Consider the following 23,551-nt stretch of genomic DNA (forward strand, 5'->3'; position numbering starts at 1 on the left):
AAAGTATCATATTTCTGCTGACTTCTACATGCTCCTGGGCTTGCTAATTGGGTACAGCAATGTCATGAGAAGTTCTTCTATTTACCAGCATCTTTGTCCTGATGTATCCCAAAGGACTTTACAGATGTTACGTGCTGACTGTATGAAGCACCCAAGTAGGAAATGTTTTCTCCTCCCGGCAAGCGCGATCTGCTCTGGGTGAAATGCAACAGCTGCTGACGAACATGTGCTGCAACGTTAGAGCACACCCTGGGGCCAAGAGCGAAGATGCCAAACGCATCCAAATCAGAGTGGAGGAGGGGAATTCTGGGAGGCAGAGAGTTGTCAGCAGAAATGGCACTGAACAAAGTTCCCAACACATCTCTCCTCCCTCAACTTTCCCTCCCTTCCTGGAGAGCCCTGAGCCGTCGATATACCCAAGAAACGTCAGGACACTTCTATGTTAAAGAATCACTTTGCACCATGAAGTCCTTTTGTCCTGGTACAGGGGTGCACTGTGCATCCAGCGACACCGAAGTCTAAAACAAAACCAAGGACCTGTACATTCAAATATGTGTGAACTTCCCTCTGTCAGAGAGCTAGGCACACTAACGCACACTTGCTTTTCAATACATCTTTGTTTTAACACTTAGCAGCTTTTAGCCTTGGCTGGGACTCACTGGAATTTTATTTTAGAAGATCCAAAAGCTCTACATGATCCTGATGAGAAAGAAATATAAACTTCCCTCGTCCAGCTGAATCTACCCATCCCTTTCATAAAGGCAACATTCAGGCTGCAAACAGATGGCTAAAAAGCAACACTTTCATGGTTTGAAGCAGCTCTTTGGCATTTCAAGTTGCCAAGGCGGATGGGAAGAGTCCCATGAGCCAAATGTAACTGCTTCGTATGCTCTCATATTTTGCAAAGAGTAGTTTAGCTATGTACATAACCAATCTCTGGTTCTTATGAGTAGAACTGGACAATGGAGTCTGGTTTCTCAGGATACCATCTATTTACGAGAGCACTGTCCCAGTTCGTAAGAGACTTCTCTCAACAAGTTCAGAAACCAGCCCTGGGCTTTGATGAGAAACTTCCGTGTCCAACACCAGTATTGGCTTTGCACACCTACCCTCCCATTCCCGCACTCTGCTCCCATGGGGATGGCAAAGTTGTGGGCAGGGAAACCAGACCAGGGAGCTGATCTGGCTGAAAAATAGCCTGACAAAACATTTGGGTTTTGCTACTTTGGCGGGACCAGTTTCTGGTTCATTCTCAGGGCAGAGCCATGAACAACAGTGCTGGCACAGTTACAAGCTCAGGACAGGACACAACCCACACCGGCATCTTTCATTCTTAGCAAAACAATTCAAATGCTTTTACACAGAACTGGGACTTTGAAAAACATACCTGTAAGGGTCACTAGGGTCTTTGGCATCACAGACATCTGCATGGCCATGGCAGACACAGCGCCCTCCAATGCTGATATCCTTGATGCTGTAGTAGTACTGGAGAGAACAACAAAGTTTGGCCATCAATATCTTTATGAATAAGCTTCACACATAATCCCTGCTTGGAATTCATCAGGACTTTATCTTGTAAAATGATGTGTTGGAACATTTCCCTTACAGTCACAAGCTCGACCTCGTAGGCTGCAATATCTGCCTATGGTAAGACCCACCACCACTAACAGAGCCCTTTAATTACAAGCTGGGTCTCCCAGCACAGCCAGGAAGCCGCAGGTGACACAGGAGGTGTTTCCCAGTTTCACGTTGTTGGTGCTAAGCACAGCTCTTCCCAAGCAGCCTCCAGCTCCAGCCACGGCAGCAGTGGCATCCGCTGCAGACGCCTTCCTCTTGGGGAGTGTAAGTACAGAGAGAGGAAATCCCCACGGGCAACATCCAGGGATGTCTCCTCCCCAGAGGTGGCACGCACAGCCCTCAAACACTTCCACCTTAGCAAGAGGTATCAAGGCCTGTCTTACCCTCCTTGTCACTGTAGGGTCCCTCAAGGCTTTGCCCATCAGGTGCCCGAGCAGAGTGTTTGTCTGCAGGAAGCGCAGTCTGATGTTGGTGGCTTTCGTGAAATTCCGCAGGAGAGGAGAGTAGGAGAAGTTCATGGCTCCTGGGCGCCCATTTACCAGAGAGACAACAATCTGTGAATGCAAGGAGGGAAAACAAATCTGCGTAATCCTCTCAAGTGGGAAGAAATTAACCTCTCCCACAGCCAAACTCAATCTTTACCTCCCCGCAAGACAACTGAATCAGCTCCCTGTCAGTCTCATTTGTTTTAACGGAGAAATTCAGGTGGCACCCAAAAGTCAAGAGGGAACTAATTAATAAGAGTACCTACAGTCACGAGAAACCCTGGAAACTCCAGGGGATGAAAATGTGCAACTGCTCACCTCCCCATTTTCTAAAGGCACGATCCGGGAGTATTCAGTAGTGCAGATGGCATGGTCATCCTTGGTGATACGATCCACAGTTTGCAGTCCAAACTTCTCAATGCAGTCCCTCTTGGAAGCTGTTCAACAACCAGAGATGAGAGTAGTAAGAGAAAGGGAATAATTCAGAGCCCTGTATTGATTTTCCCACACTGACCAACAGGAGAGAAGGGTCTATACTCTTTATTAAGCATTCACTATATACAGATTGCTTTGTATCATAAACTCTGTCCTTGCTAATATACACACACTCCACTAAGGGAGGGAGTCACTATGACAGTAACACGCACAGTCAGAAAATCCCCCAAACCACCTCCTTCCAGTAAATGAGGAAAGTAAGAACAGCCGCTGTGACCACCTGCGGGGAAACCCACCCCTTAATTTTGCCATCAAAGCTTACGGTTTAACCAGCTTGAGCCCAAGCCCTGAATTTGTTGTCTTACTGGCGCTGTATTTGCTACCCTGCTTCTGCTGAACTGAGGAAGGGCTGTTTGCCACTGGAGCTCTGCTCCTGATGTAGAAGCCTCAACGTCTTGTGTAGCTCCTGAAGAGTGAGCCAGCACAGAACCGCACGACGAGAGCAACCACAAGCCATGGCCACCGCTGCGCCATCTCCCATCAGGCAGGTGGACACACAGGGGTGGGGAGGGCGCTTCGTGGTGTTTGGGAGAAGCAGAGCGACTGCCTGCAGGACATCGCCTCCTCCCACCTTACTCTGAACTCTGCAACTGCTCTTAACCAAACGCTACAAAATAGAAATGGCGAAGCGGCCCAGAACCACCCCTTGGGGACAGCAATCGAGGGCTCCTGCCACTAAGTGGCAATGCAAGGCTGGCTAAAGCCAGGGGACAAGCATGGCCAGGCAGGCACACTGCTGGCCCTGCAACCTGCTTTGGGGACGCTGCACGCCAAGAGCCTCCTTGCAGCTGTAAGAACGTCCTGGTTCCCTGCGCAGCTGCTCCTGCAAGTCCAGCACCCTCATCCCCAGGACATCTGACATCCCTGTGCCAGTAGAGCCAACCAAACCCCAGTGAACGTGCTGGGGCAGTTCAGGACCTGATTGTGCAGGGTGGGGAGCACCCACCTCCACCCATGCAAAAGCCTTCACGGGGCCACTCTCTGGGGCTGTTTCCCCTTGCTTCCCCCCGGCTGCTGCTCCTTCCCACTCCCGTTTCACCCGCGCCAGGAGCTCTCAGCAGCGTGTGCCGAAGGACACATCGCTGCAACGCTCCTGAGGGTGTTTCCATGGGGAGAAGAGGGAGGAAAATGCAGCCAACGCAACCCGCTGCTCCTGCCAGCGCTGCTCAGCTCATGCAGGTTGCTGGTGGGGAAACGTTAGCCTAATTTATGGGAATAATACTCCAAAATCTGTTGCAATGTGCCTCCAGGAGGCATGCTCCTCACTCCACGTGCTGCGCTGGTAGACTAAGCCAGGCAGGAGGAAGAGGAAGGGGGGAGCACAGAGAGCTTCTGCCTCCCCTGCCTTCACCTCTGGCTTGCACCCGCCCACGCCTCATCTCCAGCAACGTGGCCTCGCTCCATGAAACACTGTTCTGGCAACAGCAGGAGCTCAGTTGCATCCACAGGAAGATGGTGTGGAAACATTTAACATCAGGTCTCTGGCTGCCAAGCTTTGCTTCACCAGGTGCTTTTTTAAAGGCAATTTATTCTCAAGCCCCAGGCGAGGAGCCTGTCACCACTGCCTTGAGATGATTGATTTCCAGAGCACTGCCATGGATGGGCATGGAGAGAGGATGCTCAGCAAGAGCAGCTACTCGGGAAAATCAAAAATCTCCTCTAGTTATTGCTAACCTATAGAAGGAGCCAGGCACTCTGTAAGCTAAAACAGAGTAACCCATCAGCCTTAAACTACAGACTGGGGCAGCCTACCCTCAGTGCGGAAAAGGACGGAGCTCGCTCTGACTATGGCTGCCTTCCCCTCCGCAGTGGCACTGCCCAGCAAAACGAGACGAAACGGGCTAATCCTGCGCAGACGCTGAGCTGGGGCAGGCAAGGCTCCACAGGGATGGACGGACAGCTGGGACCGGGCATCTTTCATGTCCTGTCCCCATTTGTAAGGCTGTGTGGGGAACCCTTCGTGTGGATAAACACCAGCATAAATCTCTCCCCAGCGCTCCCGCTTCTCCTTTGGTGGCCGAGGAAAGCGCGGTGCCTCCCCACCGCGGTGCAGGGAGGATTCGCATTGCCACGGTCCCTCCAGCCCCTTCTCCCCGAGAGAGCCCATCAGCCGCACTGAGAGATGCTTTCCACGACAGTCATTTCTTCCCTCCTCCTGCAGAGCTAAGCACAAAAGCATTCCGGCAGCCTGGCTGGAGGGCTCGGGGCAGCCTGGGGAACCGGACACCTCCCACAATGAGCGGGGCTCCAGGGGCAGCACGGGGACGGTGTCACCCAGGGCAAGGCTTGCTGGCGTCCCTGGAGAACGCTTACATTTCTGCTGTCTGCTTTTAACCCTCTTACTGAACTGACCAGTGTTTTTATTAGACCACCTACAGAATTCCCCATGCCAAAAATAAACCTCCGCAAAGGACTTCTTGTGCTAGCAAATCTGGCAGGTTTTGGAGCAGCCACCTCTTTATTTCCATGGGAATTTTCCACTGGGCTGTGTCACTGCATGTCACTTCTGAAGGGGGGGTGGTAACAGGGCTGATGTTGCGGGTGGGAAGAGGACTCCAGGCGTTGCAGTGTTGGCACTACAGGCAGGAACAAGCAATTGGGGCAAGAGCTTCCCGCTCAGCCCCAGACGGGGCAATAAAGTGACCGCAATGGGCCCCATAAGACGCTACAGAGCTGGAAGGGAAATTCTCAGAGAAGATATAAAAAAAAGGCAAAGCAGGCACTTTGACAGCAGTAATTCCCCACCAGCACAGAGCAGAGGGGAAAACATCCACACTGGAGAGGAGCTACCACACTAAGGCAACAGAGTGGGTAAAATATCTGCAGCTCCTTCTTGCACGAAAGGTAAAGCACAGGCTGACGGGGGAGCCAGAAATACGAGCCTTTAGAGGCAGACCAGGGTTGAGGCCTCTAAGTGCTCCCAGGTCCTTCCTTGCCAGGTTTTAAGCTCTGGCTGTAGATCTTAACTCACATCTTCTCCCAATTACTGCTGCTGCTTCTGGGAGAGGCTGGTGGTTAACAGGTTTCTCAGCATCTGGCTACCCCATAGAGCCTTTGGGAGAAGAGTGTTGTAAACCAGCTGTTTCTGAAGGGATCAGGCTTTCATCACAGAATAGGGAAGTCAAATGCACAGCCTGGCTCTCTGCAGTCACCCTTTCCAGCTGTTTCTGATCCCACCTTGCACAGCAGCAGGACAGCCCCCACACAGGCTGTATCCGATCTCCAATACTGGTAAGTGCAAGGAGACTGTTTTCTACCTCCGGACTTTTCTGTTACAGCAGCCACTTGGAAGCGAGCTGCTGGTTTGCTTCTAGAGGAGCTGAAATGTGCCAGTCCGCATACGGTCCAGGGCAGACAGACAGAGAGAGGAGGGCAGGGAGGAGACAATAAGAGATCTCTTGTTCCAGACCTAGATCAGCGATGCCCAACCATTGACGCTGGTGCCAACTTTGGCATCCACAGAGATTCGTGTGGGCACCAATGATAATACTTCAAAAAATACAGGTAGTCCCAGAGAGCATGCAAGTTCTCCTGCTCTGAGGAGCACCACAATGTCACCCAGCTCTGATCCGAGCTTCAGCTCCTGCAGCATTGTTGGGCAGAAGAAACAGAGGACACGTACCACATCACAGCAATGACACAGAAACAACTCCAAACCAGCCCAGGACTTGCACAAAGAGCCGTCTTCACTGTGGCCTCGCTGCCTGGCACTAAGCTGCAGCTCTCTTGTAACACTGGAATACTTACAGGCAAAGTACTGCCAGGGCTCGTAGGTAAGGCCAAAGTCGGTAGATCGCTCCAGCACCCAGAGGTCAGGACGCGGGGAATTGGCAAATTTGATGAGGACATATGCCACGTGGAAGAGCTGAAAGAAAGGAACACAGAGTTAGTTGGCTCCTCAAGGCATCATAAAAACTAGGGAGAGCTTAGTGGTATTCAAGCCGAATAAACGAGCTGGTGCTTTGCAGATCCTGCTGCTCACAAAGCAGCTTGCAGAGCAAAATCCTCCGTATCTAAAAGGATCGTGATAAAACGCGGCTGCTGGAGAGAGACAGATTAGGGAGCTCAGCTCTTACCGGTCCAAACGCAAACAAAACACAGACTTTGTGGCTCTGGGCTGTACTCGGGAGGTTGTGCTGGGCAACACCTTCGACTTAGCCTCGGCCCGAGCAGGCACCACTATAAACCAGTGCCACTGCCCTACCAAAGCCCTGCCGAGGGAATCTTATCCTGGCTTGGCAAGGCAAAGGCTTGGCCCCCACCACCAAGCTCTGCAAGGTCATCCTGAAAAGCTGCTAAGTGCTACGAACCTGTTCTGGGGGACTTGGTTTTTTGGGCTGTTCTTGGGGTAACGGGTGACACCCCGGACTTTATACATACGCCAGCCTGGGAACATCCAACTGCACCTTGCACACAATATCACAAAATCCTTGTTTGTTGTTTCTCTTTTTTAAAGGCTCTCTACATGGCAGCCCTGCTTCACCCACGCAACCTGTATTTTTAAGTTGGTTGCAGAAAATCCCCAGCACAGCTCCTCTTCCCCAGGTGGCTCCGGGAGGGGAGAGCAGAAGACCCACTTGGCTTCAGCACAGCTCTCACACTGGGCTGCTCCCATTTGTCTGCACGCCGACGTGTGCACACGCACCCTTGCCAAGAATAAAATAAACGCACTTTTTAAAAGAGCTAAAATGTCAGTGCTACAGAGAAACAAAAGCCCCAGCAGAATTTCCCTTCCCCGGCTGGCACGGGCTCGCTCCAAGAATCCCCACTCCATCATCCTGTCACAAAGTGATATTTAAAGGCAAATAAAGTTCTCTTATCAGAGAAAATTCCTAACGTCAAAAACAACCCAAAAGGGAGTTTAGTGCTTGAAAAGCAGAGATTTATAGCTCAGGAGTGCCTCCTCATACAAAGCTGGTGCTGTACAGGCATACAGCCCCCAAAGACTAACAGGTTCCCAGAGGGACACTTCTGCCAGGGGAGGAAAAGCGGGGTTCCGTGCCCGTCTCAGCCCGCCAGCCCCAGCAATAACCAACTGCGGGAGGGCCAGAACAGCAGCCTGCACCTCGGCCCTGCCCCAGCCACACACCTCGGCGAGCCAGAGGGCGAGTATTAATAACAAAATAGCCCTGACAATCAAAAGGAGACTTTTTAAGGGCAAAAAAAGGCAAGGAAGAGGCATTTAAAATCACCAAGACATCCATAAAGCCCACGTCTTGCTATGCTCAGCCAGACGAAGGGGCTGAGCGCTGCTGTGTGGGTCTGGAGCAAGAGGACGGGTGCAGCCCTGCGGAGTGGCACCAGCTCAGGCTCCCCCTCAGCAGGACACACAGACAAAGACTTCCTCAGGCTCCTGCCGGACGCTCCTCTGGCTGCGGGGCAGCCTCTCCTCCACACATTGGGAATCGCGCTAGTTCCCACCACAGGCTGGTGGCACCCGGACTTACACCTAAGTGTAGGCTAAGGGGGTTTGGAGAGGGATGCTCGGGGAGGAGTGAACTAGATCCAGCTGGGAAATCTGCGTGATCCTGAAGCACAGCAGGTCAGAGGCCATTCTCCAGCTGTGAAGGGGCAGGAGGATGGCATTTGTCACCACTCTCAGGGTTTGCACTGGTAAGGACTGGTGCCATCCAGAATTAAGAAATCAAAGCAGTCACCTACCACAGTTCCCTGCTGCCGAAAGATTTGTGCACCCAATCAAGGGGTGAACTGACATAATTTTCAAGTTGCTAAAACCTGAGGAAAAACAGACCTAAATGCTGCCTTAACTCCCCTTTGCAACCTACGTGTTGTCAAGGCAGACGAGACTCAGCTTTTTTGGAGGAGCAGCATTTTCTGCCCGCTTACCCTCTCAGCGGAGCTGTTATTTGTTAGTGAAGCACAAGAGGCTTCAGCTCTGGGCAGCTGCTTTCTCTGCAGGACCAGTTCTCACAGCTTAACATCTGCTGCTTGGCATGGGAACAGGGCTGAGTACCAGCCAGTGAAGTTACACCTTCCCTCCACTGTAAATCCTCCTCCGGCTTTATTCTACAGGGAATAAATTAATGCTCCTGCTGGAATTGGCACAGCCTTCAGCTGGACAAAATGCACTGCGACTCCAGCGTTACCTGCACGTGTTCTGGTCTCAGGCACTGGGAGAGTCTGAATGAACAGCAACAACAAAAATAAAATTAGAAATCGAAGGCATATCCCTATCTTCTGCATTTATCTTTTTGCAGAGCCAGCTACGAGTTTACAGTCAGTGAATCCCACGGAGCTCCTGGGTGATCCTCCTCACTGTCCAGTTTGAGCTGGAAAGAAATGTTCCTAAGTAAATGGCCTCGAGCCTAAACTCCTCACGCGTTTCTAGCTCTCAGGAGTCCCCTGCCTCTGGAGATGTGGGTTACGATCCAGTAAAATTGGTGCATGGCGAGAGTCGGTTTTTGCACAAACACTGAAGCTTGATGCAAAACCAAGCCTAGGGCTCAGAGCTTTATAAAATGAAAATAACAGCCAAAAAAAGAACTAGAGCTGCTGGTTGCAAGCCCTGGGACAGGGGAGTGGCGGGGTCGGGCAGCACACAGGCTCCTGACCTGACAGAGCCCTCTCTAGCTGAAAGATGACGATGTAGCTGGTTTCAGCACATTTTAGGTCATGGAAGATGCGGGTTTGTGCATGCAGACACACGTACCCACACTGGGCACTGGGGAGAACTCCCATGCTTGCTGGGAGCTCTCGGAAAGGCCAGTCCCACCCCCACTGGCAGAGTTAAATATCCAAGACCAGGGCTAGCACGCTGACTTTTTATCCTTTATTGCTGCTTTTCACGGGATAGAACAAGAACCTCTGGGTTCTTGCTGGATCAGCTGCAGTATTGCAGCTGAAGCCCAGTTCGGATATCCCTATCCCGCTTTCAAAGCCAAACACAACCCATCGCTGGCACTGCTGCGCGCTGTTAGGCTGCTGCTGAGTTTTATTCCCATCATGACCGCAATTTTGGGACACAAAGCAACCAGCCAATATTGCATACCCCCTCCCCTCCAACACGTAGGGTTAGGGTCATTCCTACATGGAGCACAGAAACCATTCAGGAGTCTGTGACCGCAGCAAACCCGATGCTGGAACAGGACCTGCATCCTGGTATTCAGAGGAATTTTTGTCACATTCGGTGAGTCCCCTGCCCCTCCGTGCACAATCCTTATCTTGCAGAATATCACAGCCTGCCGGAATAAATAAAGGCAAATTGCCTGCTTCAAGTGCATATGCTGAGAAAACTCAGAGAGATACAAAGACGGAGCAGTAGCTCTAAAAATAGAGCTGGCAGAAAAGCCAGACTTTTCATTCCATGTTTAGTTCCAGTACAGTTCTGCCCAACCAATATTGCAAGAGAAATGGTTGGGTTTTTTTCCAAAGCCTTTATTTAGCTCCTATTATCAGGCAGATGAATAAAAACCTCTATGCTCCCGGCCTTCTAGGCAATTTTTTTCCCTTCTTCATGGAGGAAGGAGGTGAAGCAGCACATCTGATGCACGCACTTGTCTCCTGGCAGATCCCTTGCTCTCACCACCTCTGAAAGTGTGCCAGGTACAACTCAACCCCCCACCATCGCCTGGGATTTCACGAAACGAGTTTTCAGCCAGGAAATTCTGACTGGAGTATTTTAATTAGCAACCAACTTTCTTTGAAAATAGTAACATCCCTGCATCTAGCTGACATTGCTGTCAGTGGTTTTGAAGCACGTTTCCTTAGTAACGATCACTTGTGGCTGCCCCAGTGCCTGGAAGGACGGAGCAAGTCCCGGAGTCAGGAGACGAAGATGGAGATGAGGGCATTTCCTCCATCTCCCACCCACTCCGTCCCTTTGCATGGCTGGTTGGTGGGCAGCTGTATCCAGCACCAAAATCCCAGGAAAATATAATTCTGATTACTGCCCAGTGTGGCAGTGCACAGATTTGAAGAGTAAAACCAAGACAGAGAGAGGGAAGAGAAGCTCGGCTGCTTTTGGAGCAGCACTTTCTCTGTCTGTCCATCCATCTGTCCTCCCACACAAGCAGCACGCAATGGCAAACTTGCACATTTCTCCTCTATTCTCTCCCTTGAGAGACTGATTTCAGTTTTCCAGCTCTGGGAGGCACATGTGGAAACAAGACAGCAAGCTGGACCCAGCCACATCCCGTGTTCCTTTGGTGAGGGATTTTCGGTGAAGCCTCACTGATAATCCTCCAAGGTGCCACAAAGCCATACAGTAGCATTCAATAAGCAAAATGAATCTTCACATTGTTGTAATATTGGCGACTACATTTTGATAAAAAGCAAGAGAGGTCCTTTTTTGCTCCTCTGACAGCAAGGTACAGGCAGGCTATGTTGGCCGGGAGCAATGCACGGCTCTACTCCCATCCCCGGAGTGCGCAGGAGTAGTTTATATAGTAAACCACTCTCTAATTTTCTGTAGGACAGATTTATTACCTTTGGCATTGACTTATTAAAATAGCACCATGTAAAAACAAAGCAGTTCATCTCTTCCTAACCGCTGCTAAATATCCCCGCGGAGCGTGCGTGTGGATATAGCATTACCAGCGCTGCCGTATTCCTGTTTGGGATTTCCTGGAAGGAGCGGACGGACTGGGTGAGCAGGTGCTGCTCAACGGCACGGCACACGGGCAATCAATCCCGCTCCTTAGGGGCACGCGAGGCCGCCTGGATACATGCAGCATGGCCGGGAGCGGTGGCCAGCCCAAAGGGCTTCAGCACAGGCAGAGCGGGCACCTGTGGCATTTTGGGGCATAGTGCACCCCAGTTTGGGCCACTGCACAGCAGCTCCAGATATCCGCAAAACCTAGACCGAAGCAGGGAAAGCAGAGAAAATCCAGATGGACCATTTCAGAACCACTGTGGAAAGTGGTGTTTCGCTTTTTTTTAATTTTTCCCTGATGTTTTTGCTTCCTCCCAAGCCCATCCATCCCCAGGCACTGCCTTAGTCCAACACTGCAGCCCACCTGGAAGAGGTGGCAGAGGCCAGCGCCTGGATGGGGCTATTGGTCTCCAGCCCCAGGGAAAAGCAGCTCCCTGGGAGCACAGGTCACCTCCGTCCGCAGCCCCCGCGGACACCAGCGTTGAGGGAAGCGGCTGCCCAGCTCCCGTGGGCACAGTGAGCACTCCTCAGGCTTGGAAACGCTCGGCAGCGCTGGCACTGCATCCGCTCTTCCCAGCAGTAGCAGAAACTAAAGCTAATAAAGCGATCAAGCCTCTTTGCGCACCTCGCAAACAAGGATGTGGAAGGTGAAAAAGCCTTGGAAAGCCAGAGAGCTTCTGACTGGCTTTGAATTTCTCTAGGTCAGTGATCTCCCCCCGTTGCACCCTTCGCCTGTAATCATTTATTCTCATTGAAGAAATGGCTTTACTCATTAACAGCCTGACTGTCCCCCGCTGAGCTTCTGCTGTCTTACAGCAGATTTATTTCTTCCTAGCCCATACATCAGAATCCTTTATTAAAATCTCCCACATTTAGCTGCTGGTAAGTATGTGCCTGCCTTTTATTTCCAATCACACAAGAACTATTTCAACCCTTCTAGGCAGTAAAAAAGGCACTTCCCCTCCAAGGAGGCATGGCTTTTTATCCAGTCACTTTTTATAAAATACTCAAGTCCTTGAGACCAAACAAACCCCCCGCAAAAAAGGCACAAAAGTCAATGTTTGAAAGATGGGTGTGTAGCAAAACCACCCACTTTGCCCCGTTTCCCTCTCTTGCTCCCAGCACCTCCTGCCTGTTTTTCATCTGTATGTGTGTCAAGACCTCACTCCTAAAAATGAAGGGTTTTTTCCAAATTATTCATGCAGGGTTACAGGGTTCTGAATGGGATGTTCCCATATACTTGTATCCCAACATTTTGATAGCCAAATTTCAGAAACAACCACCCATCCCCTTAAACCATCTGCAGAGTCTGTTGCAACTCATCACACCCATGCTCAGAAACCCTTCAGGGTGCCCCACGCCTCCCAGAGAGAAACCAGAGCTGCCTGCCCCAGTAGCCAGGTTAGCTCTCATCTTCCTCCAGAAAGGCTGGGGCAAGGCAGAGTCTCGGGGGCAGCTGCTGCAGGAGGTGACAGCCAGCCCCTGGTGTCATGCACCAGAGAGCCAGAGCCCTGCGTGGACCCAAGCCCAAGACAGCCGGAGGAGAGGACAGAACTGCAAAGCTGTAATTATTCAAACATCTCTGCAGGGCTGGGGAGGGAGGCGAGCGCCGAGACTCGAGGAAAGGGAAGGGACTGAGTTTTGCACCAACCCGTTTTCAATTTATTTTTTTTTTCCTCAAAAATCAAGAGTTTTATTGAGGGAGATCAAAGAAAACCCTCTCCTGGAAACTGAGGATTCAGAACTACCAGCCAGCGTGAAACCTGCTCAGTGTCATATCTAACAGCAACAGCAACCCAACATTTTACAATATTATTTTCTAAACTGTGCCTGTTCCCTAAGCAGCTTGGCTTTCGTGAATGGCTGATAAAGCATTTTCCACGAAGGACTTTTTCTTTAAACACCACTTCTGAGAAGGATTTGGCTCATTCACTAATTTCACACACAGCCCCACTTTACCTTCACAGCATCCTCCTGTGCGAGTTGTCCCTCCCCAGCCAGCGCCATACATGCCTCCTGCCAAAAGTCCTCGGGGGACCAAATCCCCCACTTGGGGCAAGCCACGACAGAGCAGGGCCATCGCTTGTGGCTCGGCATGTCTGGATGGTGCTGCATTGAAGATTTGGGTAGCCAAATTTTAGAAGTGACCACCAACAGGGGAGCAGCAAGAGCCTGATACGCAGCAGGTTCAGCCAGCTGATGCTAAGGAGGAGAAAGGCATGGAGGGGTCTGGGCAGGACACGGCATCTGGGGAGAATACCATTAAAAATGTGCCTGCCTGGCACTGCAAACAGCAAGTGCCACACAGCTACAGGTGCAGCGTTCAGGGGGTGCTGACACACCAACCTCTACACACTCAAAAACAAGGTTAAACCCCAGCAAGTGGGGGCTCCTCTGAATTGAGAATCAGCCCTTTCTGTGTTGGCCCAACCGCCACCAAGCGTCACTTACTGAAGCCAGTCGTACCCAGGGCGGGCGCAGGTACCCAGAGGTGTCACAGCAGAGCAAAACACAGCCAGCACAGAAGGGATGGCTGGAATTCCTCGGGATGAGGCTTCAGTCACTTACAGATAAGGACTTCGCCCACACTAGGCTCTCACTGTGCATTAGGAGATATCCTGCACTTGGCTGAGACGGCCTTTGCACTTTCTAGGTTGCTGGGAGAAACGTAAAGTAACCCCTTAGAGACAAAACTTAAATATTTGTCTTTTAGCCCAAACTTGAACTAGCACACCCTCAGGGAGGGGCTAAGTGGGCTCTCCTGCCACCACAACGTGGACAGCCTTGGGCAGCCCACAAAGAGGGACAAGGCTCCCAGCCCGGGGGCAGCCTGAGGCCATAGAAGTGGAGAGGAGCGGGTGCCCCAACCCCGAGGACTGTGACCCTCCCCAGCTGCTTTAATCCCCTTGCAAACACCAGCAGAAGCCCAGCACGATGGTGGCCGTAAAGATGCCCTTAAAACTTCCTAATGCTTCAGAGATAAGACATGGTACCTATATTCAGGATTTCAGAGTCTCAGAGTATTTACCTTGAGGTGTCAATTGTCTCTGACTGTTAAATGCTTCTAGGAAGCTTCTGGGAATGTTTTCTGGGAGTCAGGTGTTCTGGGAAAATACCAGCATCGTAATAAGTCGCTGGCAGGATTAGCGGCTGTTCATAACAGGTTCTTCCAAAGGGCTGTGTTCCTCCCAGTAAAATAAGGCATTACTTGAAAAGAGGGGTAAGGAAGAAAGCGGCTGAAAGAAGAAAACTGGAAAATGAGCTTCAGCCTCTGGGCTCATGGAGGCACAAGGGCACCAACAGACAGGGAGGCTTCCACAGCCCCAGCTGTGAAATACCGTGTGCTTGTGCCGTGCTGCCTGACGTGCAGGAGCAAAGAAGCCAAACTGCCCACAAGCAGCTTCATGTAGCTAGGTGAGCGATGAGCAGATGCTCCGGAAAGACTTGGTATTGTAGAGGAATTTAACTGGAAGCCACTCAAATCCAGACAGCTAAATAAATCTAGCCACCTACATGATGATGGCTTTGAGCAGGGAAAAACCCCACGTTGTTCTTGGGGCTGATTTTCGAAGTCCCTCGGTGCATTGCCTTAATTCTCCTCCCTTGAACTAACAGGGGTTTGCAACTAATTTTAGCAAAACAAAAACTATACCAGCAAAGACTCTAGTAATCCCAAAACATACAGAAAAATGTGCTTTTCTATAAATAGAAAAATGAGGGAGTTCCTGCTTGTTAATACTAACTGGTGTGCTTGCATCCTAACTCTGAAATTGCTAAGAAAAAGCATGACTTGAGGGGTTCAATCTGACAGCGGTTACTCGAGACAGCAAGAAGCAGCAGCCTCTGCAGGCAGCCGGCAGTTCTCACACAGGCAGAGAATTATATTTTTTTTTTTAACTCTGCAAAACCTAACCTACCTCTTTACCACGTTATTCTTTAAAGTTTTTCTTTATGAATTTCAGCACATTTCTAAAACAGCATCTTGCATGTAAAATCCGTTAGCTAGTAGAATTCGGGGCATCTATTTTGCATTATATGAAGTAGTAAATGAATGAAAACAATAGGCTATAGAATGAGATCTCTGAGGGAAAGTCTTTTTGAGCTATTACTTCAAAATGGTGACTAATAGACAACCAGCCTCCTCTTATTTTTCTATGTCATGGCAACAGCTGGAAGCCAAAACCAATTTATAATCCAAGCAAAGAACGGCAATAGAGGACCCAATGGGCAGATCCAGTTTTATTTGTGCCCCACAAGTCTCAGAGATTTACTTTTCCCAATGGGAAAAAACTGACTCAGTTTTTAATGCCAGCTAGACTTGAAGAGGCTAAAAAAAAGTCTCCTTGGAGCATCCCAGGCTACTGCAGCAAATTTTAGACAATAAGCACATGCCCGACCTGGAAGGACATGGCCGGCCCCTGTGCCCAGGGTGAAGGACTCAGTGCCTCACGGTGAGCTCCAGCATGGCACTGCTCTGCAAGTAAACCTTTCAAGTCCACTCCACTCTGCACCCATCTGGGTCATCCTCCGATGCTCCTGTCCACACAGACAACCTCCCTCAAGAGCAGCTCACCCCGACGCCACCTTTGCTCAGGGAGCACTCTTACACCAATATATGAAGAACATCAACCGGTTGCTTTGCAAAGGAAGACTCGAACAACAGACAATACGCACGTACGAAGGAGAAGATGGCACAGGATTGTTGCCACGACCTCTCCCCACATGGCTAAAACACCCCATCTATCCATTACTTCTTGCTGTGCAGAGGGGAGAAGGTCCAGCTTCAGAGAAAAACCTGTCCCTCTTTTCTTCCCCAGTGACTGACCATCTCTGCAGACAAAGCTCTAGCAGGGCTGGAGGAGAGCCCGGCCCAGCCCCTACCTGCTGCCAGACTGTCCCAGAGCTGAGGATACAGCCTGTCAGGCCTCCCTGGGCATCCACTCCCGGGACAGAGAAAGAACAGGCTTGAAGTCAAGAGCTGTAATACTTTTAATAACGATGGCCCTGCCTGGTACCTCCTCCTCTATCAACATGCAGTCTAACAGCATAGAAACTATGACCTTGACCACAGGGAAAAGAAAGGATTCCATTAAAAGACCACGTTCGTCCCTCTACCAGCCAAGGATGACATCACCATGAGAGGATTTCACCAAGACTTTGCCAGTCAGAGCTCAGCACGGCTCCCGATCTTTCTCATTTCCTCCAAGTATAATTTAACAGCTCTCAGTTAATTTGGTTAACTGTCCACCTGGCTGCATGCGTGCTGAGATGTAGAGAATAAAGCACCCAGTCATGGATTGTTTGCTTTTAAAACATATAGAAGGAATCCGTGACTTTGGCAGCAATCGTCACGAAAGCAAGTCATTAAAACATGGCACATTCCAGAGCCAGATGTATGGGCACAGCTGGGAGACAGCGCAGGTCCAGGGTCCAGTGCAGCAGAGCTCAAAGCCTCTGGGGGTCTCGGGTCCTCCGGGCTCTGCCCAGGCTGCAGCCCCTTCTCCATGAACCTTCCTGGGAGGAGGCCCGGGAGAGACGAGGGGCTCTTCTGATCCCCGCTCTTGCAAGCCACCACCAGTCTGGGCAGACACAACACAGTTTGCTGTGTCCTTATAAATAGAAGCCAAGGCGAAGCTCAATGGATTTGCGAGCGGAGCTGCCTCCCCCGATCCAAGGGCTCCCACACAACCAGGCAGGAATTTCAGCGTGCATTGGGCCAAAATTCTTCAACTTCCTCCAAACAGCTCCTTGCTAAGAAATCTGGGCTGACCTTTCATACCGCTTCATTTCTTCTGCTCTGCAATTAAAAAGCGGCAGCAGCACAGCACGGCCATCAAGTTTTGCACAACTTCTGTATGGAAACAGTGAGGGTCACTGACAATCAGCTTGGGAGTGCCGAAGTAAATCACTGTGTAGCATAGTATACGGTACCTACATCGTACTGCTGATGTCCAAACTCAGCAAACACCATTTATGGTTAAATTACACCCCAATAAAGACGGGGTGCCTACCAACGCAGTATCCCTGAAGGCACTTCAAGCCAAGCAAAGAAATTGGCACAGTCGGAAAGGAGAGCCCACCTGGTTCTCAGTTTGGGTCCAAACTGAGCAGGAAGGTAGATAGCCCGAGCCGTCTCTCAAGCTCCTATCAGGTGTAACGCTTCACGATTTTCAAAACCATCCTTCAAGACAGGATTTTGGCTTGGAAGTGTCTTAAACCCCCTGGAGCCAGCATGACCCTGCCAACAGTTCCTATAGCTCCTGGTATCTCCCCGTCATCCCTCTGCCTTCAACACCTCCCGGACTCGGGCAGTTAGAGAAAGAAACCTGCAACGCAGACAGGCAGGAGACCTCTCTCCATTGGGTTAACAAATCCCCAACGATACAACGCCGACTTCCCAACAAGCTGGGATGGGAGGGTAGAAAATCAAGACTAAATGCACCGTGATGAATTTCTCCTCTTTGTAGAGGTGTCAGACATCACAAGATGGATTCATGGAACAAGAATGCAGGGGAGGAAAAGCTAAGGAGGGTACATGGGAGACTTCGTGGTTTATCCCAGGGATAAAAGCAAAATCCTTTAAATGGACTAAGATTTAAAAAATAAAAGCCCAGTGAAGTAATATACATGATGTCATACAGTTCTGAACATAATGAACTTGTATCTAACAGGTGGTCCAAGTTAAACTAGAAGCTGTTTCAGGTACACCACAAGCCAAGCTGGCTGTGCAGAGTGGTTGGTGAGAAAAATAAGCATCCTGACTGGCAAGAAGTTTAGATTTCCTTGAACTTTCCAGTCTGCCAGTTCACCCGTATTCTCTGAAGTGCATTATCTCTGCTTGCAGGGTTTACTCCAGCCTTTTATTGTCATCTTATCTCCAGCCTCTTCCTGCCCTAGCTTCAAAAAGAACATTTAACATCACAGAACAATATGAATCAGCTAAGAAAAAAAAAAAAAAGGTATATATATACACCAGTCTAAACTCTTTGGCAACCTGGCTATGCAGCACACTTGCAGAGGCAGGATGAGGTTTCACACACAGCTTGGTGACGCGCTGGTGGAACCAGGCAGACCTATCTGCAGCCCATCGCTAACCTCAAGCTAGGCAGCATCCACTGGGTTCATGGGAGGAGGAGAAAAGGCAAATACATCTCAGCTACCTTTGTGCCAGGACCATAAAACATGGTCTGCTCTCGGGTATGATGGACTAATCAAGCAGCCTATCTGCAATCCATGGGGCACAACTGTAGCAGTTAATTCCTGCAGTTGTATTTGGGAGGCTGCACTGGAAAGTGTTTCCCAGGAGCTGGAGAAAACAACCCTCTCTCCCCTAGAGAAGATATTGTCTGTGGACAATATGCATTCAGGACTACTGGGAGAAATCGCTATGCCTGTCAGTCCAGCAAGAGGGATCCCAGGCGGCGGGCAGCCCTCTCCCCTGACAGCACAGCAAGATGGACCCATTTGCCATGGGCCCAGAGCAGCAGGCACCACCAAGATGCCTCGAGAAGCACCTGAGATACCCTGCTCAGCAACGTGCAGGACAAGCAGCCCTGAGGCTCCTGTGCCAGCTCTAATTAAATAAATAAGAACCAAAAAAGCCCAAACTCCCTGGTCCCAGCAGCTCCCACACAGGCCAGGGCTCATGAGTCACAGCCTCAACCAGAGCCCAGGCTGCTGCTATGGGATTTTTGCGCAAGCCTCTATCTGCCCAGGAAGAGCGCCGTTATGACACCAGAGGCTCCATTCGAGACAAACGTAATCTCCCAAGATAAGGCTTGTCTGTGGTGAAAGGAAATTGGCTGCTTTGTTTCAAACCAGACCTCCGTTGTAAGTACCTTTTTGCATACGCTTGCATCTCCTCGGCTAAGCTGCTCGGCCCGTGGGTCAGCACTGGGGCTCCTGCAATAGCAGAGCCCAAGAATAAATCACTGCAGTGGGCTCCCCACCAGCACAGCCGCGGCAGCGAGGGCTGCGGTCTTCTGTGAAACAGCCCTCCCTGGGACTGGCTTAATTGGACCCTTTAGACTCGCTTCACATTTCCAAAAGAGGCCACCGTCCTCCATCGCTCTTTCCTCATTGCAGAAGCAAACCCAGGAGCCCTATCCATCAAAGCCTGATGCTACCGGAGACCGGTAAACAATTAGCAACCCCCCCGACGGCCTCATCAGGGGTTTCTGAAACCTAGATGTGCTGCAGGGTGTTCACCTACTCTAGCTACACTGCAAGTCTCTTGCAAGGCAGCTTCGAGGTCATCCGGGCTATTCAAGTTTTGTGTTATTTTTAGGGCTCCAAATTATGCAGGGATATCCGGGAAGACTTCACAGATCCAGTCCAACTCCCATAGAGTTCAAGACCAGATTGCTCACAAACTCATTTTATCCTCAGGGGTTTTTTCTTAATGTTTGGGTTATGCCCTCCTGCTTCTACTGGTATTTTAATTCTTTTTAAAAAATGTTATTAAACATTATTTTAAAGGGAAAAATATGCTGCAGTCTTTGTGGGCAAAACAGATATTTTAAAGCATTTCCCACATTGGGAATGAAGGCTTAGAACGTGTGAAAAGTCCGTTCACATCCTGCCTTTCCCGTTAGCTTCAGGCTGTTGCCACTGAAAACAGGGAAGAGATAAAAAGGATGGAGATACTTTTAAAGGTACATAGGCAGGAGAGAGCACGACGGGTGATTTAAGCTTCAAGTTAGTCTTTGCGAAGATGGCATTTACAACACAAACATTTGGTAACTCGCCCCAGTCTGCGGGCAGCGCTCAGGTCCATTCCCATGTGGGTATCCGTATGCCTCCTCACATCCCAAACACCACAGGGGCTGCGTGAGCACTGCCCATCCCAGCTGCGGAACAGGGAGCGCATCAGAGACCTGGGAGAAACCTCATCTCTGTGGGTCAACCACCTTCCCCCCCACTGGGTGACTCCTGCCTTTCCTGCCTGAGAAACACTTCAGTTCCGTTTTCCAGCTCTGCTCTTTCTCTTTCAACCGTCTCATCTCCCAGTTGGAGCTTATGCTGGCTCATACTCCTTTGAATGTCAATTAGCCCATAACAAAATTTTCAGTGGTTTTTTTCCTTCTTCTCACACCACAAATTACCATCTACAGCATAAGCCACTGCTGTTCTGCTCCAAGGGCTTGTTCGTGGAGGCACCCTGACTACAACACCACTTTCATGAGCTGATTTAGATCATGGATTGCTGTTAACCATTGATGACCGCCCTCTCTCTCCATCCCTCTGCCTTTCCAAGAAGATCCGCTGAGATCTAGATGCTGCCAACGCAGTCCCTGGCATCACCAGCTCCGTGGGAGCCCCAGCAGGAGGCAGTGACTACCGACAGCAATGCTTGCAGATGCCTGAATTTATCTCCTCTAACTCCATGCACCTTCTTGACCAAAGAGGGAAACTATGTGCCAAACTTCAGCAGCTTCATTACCCAAGATTAGCTGGAATAAGTGCCAGGCGGTGTCCTGCAACCCTCTATTTGTGGAGTGCCCCGGCCACACTGGGCTGGCCAAGATGACTAGAAGCATGCAAGCTGGAGCATCCTTGCTATGAGCAAAGCCAATGCTGGCAGAGGAAGGAATACTCCACCAAGCTGGAATTCACCCCTCCTCCTCTTAATCCAAAATAGCCCCTTTGCTGGCTCATCGGGCTCACTCCAGAGCTCCGGGGTCAGGCAAGGAGAACGGAACTATAGGCTGGAGATGCGGTGTGAAGGCAGCAGCGTGTTTGCTGAAAGCGTAGTGCTGGAATGATAATGCAAAAGGGCTGCTAAGGATTGCTAATGATTTCTGCTTCGGTTTTGGAGGCATTGGGGTTTGTGGGGTTCTTTTTTTGGTGTTGGGGGTTTTTTTTTTGGGTTTGGTTTTTTTTGTTTTTAATTAATGCAAAGCTGCCTGAAGGCAGAACCAGGCACCTGGTTATTGAATCTATACCCAAATAAAGTGACTCTTCATGGCCTGGGGACAGCTGATATATTAAGGCGAGAGCACAGCGACTCCCCAGCCTGTTCATCACACCGGTGTTCACTCCCCACTGCAGCCAGCTCGGCTTGCTGCACGCTGCTGTGCGGAAAACAAATGATAGTAACTCACTTGTCTACAGCATATTATGCTTTGAAATATTTATTGCCACCCCAATCGGAAAAAAGAAACATTTCTCTCTTGGACATAATGAAGAACACATTTCCAGTACTTAGCAGCTGGAAGCTGGAAAGGTGGCCAAAGAAAATCCCTAACTATTTTTTTTTTTTTCCCCTTTAAAGTAAGCATCTGGAAAACTCATTTGCTGGGGAAGAGGAACCCTCCCAAACCAACCCAGGGAAAGAGTCAATTAAACTTGGTCACAATTCGCAGGCAGAAGCTGATAAGATCATATTGTGAGTGTGATATCAACAACGTGTTTGCTGTCTGCCCCTGGCAGCTCGACTCCAGTAGGATGAAAAGAAGCTGCTTTCATTTAATGAAATGCAGCAACTCCCCCAGGCAGAGATTTTCAGTATGGTTTCGATCAGCCACTGAAATATCAGGGAATTCTTTAATCTTCACCCCACATCACTTCAGCTGATACGCTCCGGGCGATCCTCCTGGGATGCCAAGAGAGCCCCCCTCCACCCGCTCAGCTTCAGGCTGTCCCTGGGACCAGCTCCTCCAGCCTGGGTGGGCACAAATGCAGCAGAGGAATGACAACCAGCACACGCGCCTGCAAGCACAACACTGCTTTGTCCAGGCCAGCCCTCACCCTAACCCTTCCAAAAGGCCAGGGAACCCCTATTCCTTTCCTTCCACCGTTACACCATTCCTCTCTGTGCCTTGAGCACATCCCAAGGTCTGGAGCCCATCATTGATCAGATGTCAAGGAGTAGTGAGAAGGAGCAGGGCTACACATTATTTGCTAATGCCCATCCGTGCCCTTCATCATGTCTGAATCGCAACAACTTCAAGCCGGTGCCAGGCTGCCCAAACCTTCCTCCACCGTAGGCACCTCTGCCGGGGGAGGGGGGGGGGGGTTATGGCAGGTCCTGCCCGATGGGTGCTCCCCGGGACAGCGCTTCTTGCCCCCACACCCCCAGGAAAGCTGCGCTATCGGATGTGCCAATTGCTATTCCCAGAAGCTGATGAGAACAGAAACACTCTGCTTTGGACAAGCTGTCTGGGAAAAATGTTTCTCCTCTAAATTTCATGACAGGTTTGAATTCTTTTGGAGGGAGGACTAATGTGGGGTTGTTTTTAAATAAAAGCTGTGTTATTGTAACTAATAACAGGAAATTAATGGCTCGCCATGTGGTGGGACAGAAGGCAGTCCCTCCGGGGCAGGCTGCTGACTGTCCCCACCATGGCCGTACCCTGCGTGCCGCCTGTCACTGCTGGCTGTGTAGCAGAGGACTCCCGAAAGCACCAGACACCCCTCCCAGGACCAGCAGCAGATACAGGGGAAGAGGGAAGACACATTCCCGAGCCAAAGCCTTCCTGTGCACCCCATCCGATGTGTCTCATAGCCGCGGGGCAACTAGAGCCTAAAGCTTTTGTTTGGATCTATTTATCTACCCTGGACTCCAACGGCACATCCAATATGAAGTGTGCCACCTCCCCTGCCTTGGGGACACGCGAAGAGACTCCACGCTCCCTCACTGAGTCCCTGGCTGCCACTTACCAGCCACTGGGAGAAAAGCTGCTTCTGGCAAAGGCAAGCCATTTCTTTTTGAGAAACAGAATTAGCTCACGCTGTTTTCCAGCGTTCAGTTATCTATCTCAGCAGGCAATCGGGCTTTGCCAGAACAAACAGGACATCAAATAAACAACGCATTAAGACGAAGCACGCTGCGGACACGTGCGGTCACTCTGGTCTCGAGCCACAGTGGCTCCCGTGGCTCAGACATCTGCAGCTGCTTTGCTGTGCTCGCCACAGAGCCCTGCTTTTCCCTGGGCCGCCCCAGGGCCGCCCTGGAGGTATTTTGCTGCAGAAGGCGGGTCTCACTGCTGACAGACAAGCCCAGCTCAAAGGCAATAGCTTCGCTTAGCTGAGGACTGATACTTTCAACACACCTCCAGCCATCCTGCTCAGAAAGGTCTCAGCACACAGAGGCCAACTGCGAACAACATTCCTCCTGTAAGTGCTTCTGCTCAGACAGCACCAGAAGCAGCGCTATCCACCTGCTCACCGTTTTAACACGGAATTTCTGGCCGATGAGACACGCACGGTGCCCAGCAGCCAGGGACCGGAGGAAGAAGCGCAGCCCAAAACTTCTCAAGCCCAGCGGTGCATTCCAGGTCACGGTTCTGACCTAGTTTCAGATCCGGGGGGTTTCTATTCACAGGGAGCGGCACGGCGGCGCCCGGCCGTGCTGCCGGCCATGCACCTGTCAGCCCCTCTC

At 50.6% G+C, this 23,551-nt stretch overlaps 1 protein-coding gene across 4 annotated transcripts in view; it reads right to left on the minus strand.

The window, feature by feature from the left end:
• Nucleotides 1-23,551, minus strand: part of LAMA5 (laminin subunit alpha 5) — a 93,205-nt gene that overhangs the window by 46,201 nt on the left and 23,453 nt on the right. For all 4 annotated transcript variants that reach the window (XM_054218270.1, XM_054218269.1, XM_054218271.1 and 1 more), the window contains exons 3-6: nt 6,306-6,423; nt 2,382-2,500; nt 1,962-2,132; nt 1,388-1,485 (exon numbers count right to left, since the gene is read on the minus strand). In XM_054218270.1, coding sequence (XP_054074245.1) covers nt 1,388-1,485; nt 1,962-2,132; nt 2,382-2,500; nt 6,306-6,423 — 506 coding nt within the window. The remainder of the gene's footprint in view (nt 1-1,387; nt 1,486-1,961; nt 2,133-2,381; nt 2,501-6,305; nt 6,424-23,551) is intronic.

Source organism: Rissa tridactyla, chromosome 12 (genome assembly GCF_028500815.1).
Source record: "Rissa tridactyla isolate bRisTri1 chromosome 12, bRisTri1.patW.cur.20221130, whole genome shotgun sequence".
In the NCBI taxonomy this organism is placed as follows: domain Eukaryota; kingdom Metazoa; phylum Chordata; class Aves; order Charadriiformes; family Laridae; genus Rissa; species Rissa tridactyla.